The sequence below is a fragment of the Geospiza fortis genome, unplaced genomic scaffold (genome assembly GCF_000277835.1).
Source record: "Geospiza fortis unplaced genomic scaffold, GeoFor_1.0 scaffold188, whole genome shotgun sequence".
Taxonomy (NCBI): domain Eukaryota; kingdom Metazoa; phylum Chordata; class Aves; order Passeriformes; family Thraupidae; genus Geospiza; species Geospiza fortis.
In genome coordinates, this window is record NW_005054337.1 from 1,821,063 (window position 1) to 1,827,736 (window position 6,674).

At 56.4% G+C, this 6,674-nt stretch overlaps 1 protein-coding gene across 1 annotated transcript in view; it reads left to right on the forward strand.

The window, feature by feature from the left end:
- The window catches only part of SAMD10 (sterile alpha motif domain containing 10), a 15,963-nt gene extending 9,899 nt beyond the window's left edge, over positions 1 to 6,064 (forward strand). Inside the window, exons 2-5 of the mRNA XM_031058050.1 lie at positions 1 to 39; positions 2,887 to 3,055; positions 4,382 to 4,522; positions 4,801 to 6,064. Of these exons, the coding sequence (XP_030913910.1) occupies positions 1 to 39; positions 2,887 to 3,055; positions 4,382 to 4,522; positions 4,801 to 4,865 (414 nt within the window). The 3' untranslated portion in view covers positions 4,866 to 6,064. The remainder of the gene's footprint in view (positions 40 to 2,886; positions 3,056 to 4,381; positions 4,523 to 4,800) is intronic.
- Positions 6,065 to 6,674: the final 610 nt, after the last annotated feature.

The window sequence follows — 6,674 nt, forward strand, 5'->3', positions numbered from 1 at the left end:
GTCAACCCCCTGCGCCAGCCGGGCACCGAGGGCTCACAGGTACCCACACCCACCCCCAGGGAGCACAGTGTGTGCCAGACCCCTGCAGGTACCCACACCCACCCCCAGGGAGCACAGTGTGTGCCAGACCCCTGCAGGTACCCACACCCACCTAGGGTGTGCCCAGGGGAGCACAGTGTCTGCCAGACCCCCTGCAGGAGCATCCCCTCTTTCTCTGCAGGGTCAGGTCTTCAGGTCTTGTTTTGCTGGAAGTTCTCATGGTTGCTGGGTGTTTAGTTATAGTAATATATGTAAACATCATCGTGTGCTGGGGTGAGCTCTCTGTGTCACCTCCCCTCTGCACATCACCTGCCCTCCCACCTGCAGCTGGGACTTAATACCATTTTGCATTAAGTATGCCACGACTAAATTCCTTATAATGCCTTAAAATCGCTTGTGTGTGTCTCTTAGCCCAGTTTGGACCATTGTCTTCCTGAAACTTGAAACTTTATTGCAGTATGGAGGCTGTGAGCCAGAGGTTTCCCTCCATTCACTGCTGCGCAGACACAAGAAGGAATATCATCCCTGCAGGTGGCTCCTGCTGCTCGCCAGCCCCTCCTTAACACCCTGGGAGTCGGGTTCAGAGTGGCACATCCAGACAGTGAATGCTGGAAAGAAAACAGGGGAAATCCAAATGCCTGGCTTCCAGCTGCCAGCATGGAGATGTTTTGTATCACAGGGCCTCCTGTCTGCTTTGGCTTCAGAAGGGAGCAGGGACCCCACAGGGATGGATATGGCCATGATGCTCTCAGGAGCAGCAGCTCCAGGGCAGACAATGTCCCATGTGCTGGTGGCACTGTCCCATCACCTCCAGGTGGCTCCTGCATGGGGACACCCAGCCACCCTCCAGCCGCCAGTTGTGGCTTATCATGGCTCTCCCTCCTCCACTTCTATCTGCTGCCCAGAAGGATTTAGTGAAAGGTTCTTAATTTGCCATAAGCAAAGGAAAATGCCAGAGCGAAGGGAGGAGATGCAAGTTGCTCCTTGCAGTGCCCCCGGTTCCCCCAGCCACCTCCTGCCTTCCTGCCAGAGCAGCCTCCCAGCCTTCCTGCCTGCTCTCCTCCACACCGGCGCTCGATATTCACGGCTGAGAGTTTATCAGAGAGACAGCGCGGCTCAGCCGGCTGGAAAACAAACCATGATCCCTTTACACCTCCCCTGCCCCTCTGGGGAGCGCGGGGGCTCACTCGGGGACCCTCCATGGGGAGGGGGAATGCAATCCGAGAAGGCAGAGCGGGGTTTGGGGATGCTGGGACTGTCCCCGGTGCGGGGCTGTGTGTGATGAGTGATGTGCGTGCAGCCGTGTGCGTGCCCAGGGAAATTGCCGGTTGTTTGTCACCTCTTCCCCCGTGCCTCGGAGGGTTAGTTGGATAATAGCTGTGGGGAGCCCGCGGTAAGCTCCCGGGAAGATGGTTGTTATTCCCCCCAGCCCCTCCGCTTCTCATCATCGCTCGTTAGTGAATCCAGAGCAAATCGCCGCCTCCTCCTCCTCCCCACGGCACACTCTCGGGCGCGCTCAGCCGAGTGTGAAGGAGCCGCGCAGCCGGCGTGGGCTGGGGCTGCTCCCGCAGGCCGGCGGCTCCCGGGCTGCGTCTGCTGGAGCCGGGCAGCTGCCGGGGTGTCCCCCAAAGGGGAGGGCTTGGTTCAGAAACTGAATCAAATGTGCATTGTCTATTGGATTTTTCATCTGCTTTGGAGACGGACTCCTTGCTTATTAATGTACGGCCTCTCAACTTCGCCTTCTCCCTTCTTGCTTGGATGTTCCCAACGAGCTCTGCTTGAGGAGCAGTTCCTTTCCAAGCCCAAAGGCTCCCCTGGGCACAGGCAGCAGCCCCACCAGGCTGGCCATGCTCCATGGCAATGCCTGGCACGGGGCAGGGAGCACATCCCAGCCCAGCTGCCCTCCCCTGGCTCCTCTGCAGCATCCCTCAGGAATGTTCATTAGTTTCAGTGACTGCGGGATGTCTGGAGTCCCTCTTACACTAATTATCCTGCTCGTCTATTAGGCATGCTTAATTAGCCAGCGTTCACAGGCAGAGGTCGGTGTTGGCACACCGTGGGCCACACGCTGCCGACCTTTCCCGTGCCCCTGTGTCGTGCATCAGCTGCACACTGGGGTGCTGGGCACTGTGGCCCTGCTTTATTCTGGGTGTCTCTGAGCATAGCAGCACCCCAGGAACAGCTGTAGGATTGAGAGGTGGCCTTGGACACCTGCAAGGCTGCAGGACCTTGTTGTGACTAGTCAGCTCAGGGCTGAAGGGGGCTGAGAGGAAGAGAGAGTCCTTCCTACTCCCCTTCCTACTCCAGGGCACCAGCTGGCTGCTGGCTGCTTTCCTGGGGACTTCTGGTGGGGATGAGTTTGTACCAGCACCAGCATCTGGTGGGGATGGCTTTGCACCAATTCCTACTCTCCTCCAGGATCTCTCTGGCTTTGTCCCCACTGAGAGCTTTCAGCAAATGCCCATCTCTGCCTAGTGAGGTGGAGACCCTGAGGACCCCAGGACATCTCCTGAGCCTGTGCAATGGTCTGCTGAGCTGGGAGATACATAGGGGAGGGGAGTTGGGTCTCTTGTCTGCAGCAGGAGGGCTGGGAAGTTTAAATTTTTGGGTCCATATATGGCAGGACAACCAACTCGACCTCCCATCCCCACTCTCCCTGCCTCCCTTACTGGTTCCTCTGATTTCAGGATGAGCCCAGAGACTCCAGAGGGTGTGGAGCCGAAGTCTGCAGTGTCACCATAATCCTATGCAGCCAACCAACATCTCCCCCATCCCCATGGACTGATTTCTGTTTTCCTCCTCCCAGGGTTGAATCCCACTGACACTCTCCCCTCCCACTCCCCTCAGGTCCGTGGCTGTGACCACTATGGCATCTACCACACCAGCCCCACGCTGGGCAGCCTGGTCAAGCCAGTGGTGCTGTGGACCCAGCAGGACGTGTGCAAATGGCTGAAGAAGCACTGCCCACACAACTATCTCATCTACGTCGAGGCGTTCTCCCACCACGCCATCACAGGTACAGAGTGTCCTCTGGACCATTTGCCATTACCTCATGCTGCTTGGACATTAGGGGTTCAGAAGATGGACATACCCCCCATTTCTGTCCCCTCTCCCCATGAGATGCAGCCAGGGTGAGAGCAGGGGACACAGTGACACTGACCCAGGCTGGGCAGGAGGCATCTGCCACGAGGACAAGCTCCAGGACAGGCTGGAGGTTCTTTAAAATTATTAAATTGGTTTATGAGACAGGGAAGAGTCTTCTCATCACCTAGCTTAATATAATAATAGTATTTTAAAAGTTTTTTAAACATTGAAAATTTTTGCAGAAGAGAAAAATCTCTGCCCAATTGGAGTCCAAGTTACAAAGGTCTTTGTCCAGGTCCAAATCCAACTCCCAATCAAGTCCTTCAAGCAGATTCATGTCTAGGATCTGCTCCCTCCCCTTTTCTCCCTGTGGACAATGGCTTTGACCTCTGTGTAAGAGCATCATTCCAGCCCAACTTCAATATGTGCGAGGCCAGACTGAGCTCTGCCAGGGCCAGGGGACGGTGGCAGGGAAGTGAGGGCAGGAGCTGCCTGGGGGGGATGAGAAATCCTAATGCAAAAGCACAGCCAGCCTTTGCTCAGGCAACAAAAGCAGCATTAGTGAGTGTGTGCTGTAAAGCAAGGACAAAAGCTGGTTTAAAATCCCTCCTGTAATAGCCCCAGACTGGAGGGAAGTGGCTCGGCAGGGACTGGAGCACTAATGCGTTGTGATGGGCACCCCCATTCATTGCCCCGGGATGAGCAGCCCTGTGTGGGGACCCAGTGCTCAGAAAACATCTCCTCATCTGGGAGGTGGAGCAGAGAATAAAAAGCTGCTGCCTGCGGGGATGGGTTACAGGATTGTGCTGCTGATACCTGGCAGAGGCTGGGGACAGGAGCTGCCACCCGGCACTCCCTGAAAGGGAGGTCACAAACCAGAATGGAAGGGACCTGGAAGCTCATCTCATTCCACACCCTTGCCATGGGCAGGGACAGCTTCTGCTAGAACAGGTTTCTCTAAGCCTTGTCCAGCCTGGTCTTGGACACTTTCAGGGACGGGGCAGCCACAGCTTCTCTGGGCACCCTGTGCCAGGGCCTCGCCATCCTCACAGGGATGAATTCCTTCCCAACATCCAGTTTAACCCTATCCTCTGCCAGTGTCCCCCTCATCCTACTCCTCCACGCACTACTGCAGGCAGTGAGAGAGCACTCCGTCCTCCTTCCTCCGTGCTGATGGGTTCTCCTTTGTGTCGCCCTTTCCTGGGGTCATGCCCCCCTCTTTGGGCTGGTGTGGCAGTGAGCCATTCTGTGTTTGCAGGCCGGGCGCTGCTGCGGCTGAACGGGGAGAAGCTGCAGCGCATGGGGATCGCGCTGGAGGCGCAGCGCCAGGAGCTCCTGCAGCAGGTCCTGCAGCTCCAGGTGCGCGAGGAGGTGCGGAACCTGCAGCTGCTGAGCCAAGGTAGGGCCTGTGGGGCAGCCCAGAGCTGGGCTGTGGCACACAGGGATGGGTTGTGGGGCCGTTCAGGGAGCTCAGGGGGAGTTGTGATGCGCAGGGCCAGGCTGCCGCATGCAGCCCAAAATCTGTCAGTGGCCCTCTGAACAGAAGGGAATAGATTCTCTGGGGATGGTAGTGGGTGAGCTGCGACGTGCCGCCCTGCAGGCTGTTTATTCCTTCCTCTCCCACCTTGTTCCAGCTTCTTTTGGAAATGTCTCCTAGCTGATCGGTCTGTTTGGCAGATTGCACCAACACTGTGAACCGAGCTCCGCTGGGATGGGCTGTGCATCGCCGATACGAGACCTGAGCCATGCGCTTGGAATAAGAAGAGACAGCTTCCCAGACACTCCAGGGCTCCTCTCCTGCTTCTTCCTTCTCTTTCTTTTAAAGGAACACATTCCTGTGCAGGGATGGAAGGTTTCTTCCAGCAGACATAGCTCTTGGCTGGAGGAAAATCAGCAAACCAGCTGCTGGGACAGATGATGAACTTCCATCCACCTGAGCCTGACGGTTCACAGAGAAAGAGACGGAAAAAAGGAGATGGCAAAAGGCAAGGCTCAGCACTGTGGAGAAAGGGAACGCACTGATTCCAGGACAGCTCGGAGCCATGTGCAGGACTGAAGCATTATGCACTTGGGCAACATCCCAGCACCCAGCAACTCGTGTCCATGCCTTGGAGCTTATTTAGGGAGCTTTGGTTTCCTCATCAGACTGGGCTGCCTTCCAGCAGCCGGGGAGGTGACGTTATTGGTAGCAAATAAGATGATACAACTAGCCAAAAAATTCAAAGCGGGGCCAAGACCCCAGCACCCAGCTCCACTTGGTGAGTTTAAAAGGGAGCTGAGTCATCAGAGCTGGAAAATCTGCAAGTAAAAGCAGGTTGGATGCACCAGGAGGATGCACGGCCTGGAGGAAGCTGTGCCAAGAGCTCATCCTTCATCAGCAGGCAGAGGGGGAGCCCGTGCAGGGGCTGGGGGCAGCAGGCTGGGGTGCTGCTGGGTGGTTGTGGGGCTGGGGGAACACTGGGTGCCAGATCCTCCCCAGCTGCCATGCCTGGTCCTGCTCTGCTCCATTCTCCCACCAGCTCTGCAGAGTTTTGCTCATCCAGGCATTGGCAGGTTCTTGTCCTGACCTCCTGCCCAAGGGTTGGTGATGGTGCCACCAAAGCCAGGCACCTTCCTGATCATTCACCATCATTATAGTGAAAGTGTTTGCTGTTAGGTCCCCATCTCCCAAACTCTCCCATACAGAGCTACAGACTGCCCTTGTGGGCAGATAAGGAAAATCCATGTGTAAATCAGGATTTTTGGCCAGGGTGGATGCTGTCACCTCCCCACATTCCACCTCAAGTGATGAGGGTAGGGCTGTGGGTCATGGGGGTCCAAAAGCAGCAGCACCACTAAGCCCCTGGGGCACTGGGATGTGGAGGCAGGTCACGGTGCTCCCTGGCTGGGCATCCTTCTGCCTGCTTCTCTGCTGGTAATAAATTAGAGACTGTTATTTTAACTCACTGCTCTTCTGACTCTTCCCACACCTGAATCTGCCCTGTGAGTTTGGTCCCTCCAGTCCTTCCTGGGGATTCCCAGGAGATGTCTCCAGCCCTAAATCCCACCATGCTAGGCTGAACATCTTCCCTCTCTGCCTGTGGGTCAGGGGTCTGTGACCCTCAGCTCTGTCTGCAGGGAAGCAGCTCCAGGGCTCTGCTTTGTGTAGCCCCTGGTACCCCAGAACACAGGAATTAGCATTTCCTCCTCATTCCATACTGACCTTTTCTAATATGCAGCAAAATTTGCTCTTCTCACCTCACCAGAGACTCACAACAGAGCTGGGAGAATTTACTGCGTTTAAAGAAAAGGAAAAAGAAGCCAGGAAAAAGCCCGTCTTGCCCAGGGTGGGGTTTGTTTCTGTCCTGGTGAGGCAGTGGGAGCTGTGGGGAGGCACGGGGAGCTGCGGGGTGACGAGGGGCCAGAAGCCCAAAGAGCAGAACACTGCAGGTGTGTGCGCATCGTTAGAGGGAGACGCTGAGCTTCTCTCCGGAGCCTGGGAGCTGCACGGGGAGAAATGCCTCCTCCAGGCTCCAGCTGGGCTCATGCAGCAAGCTGGTGGAGATCTGGCT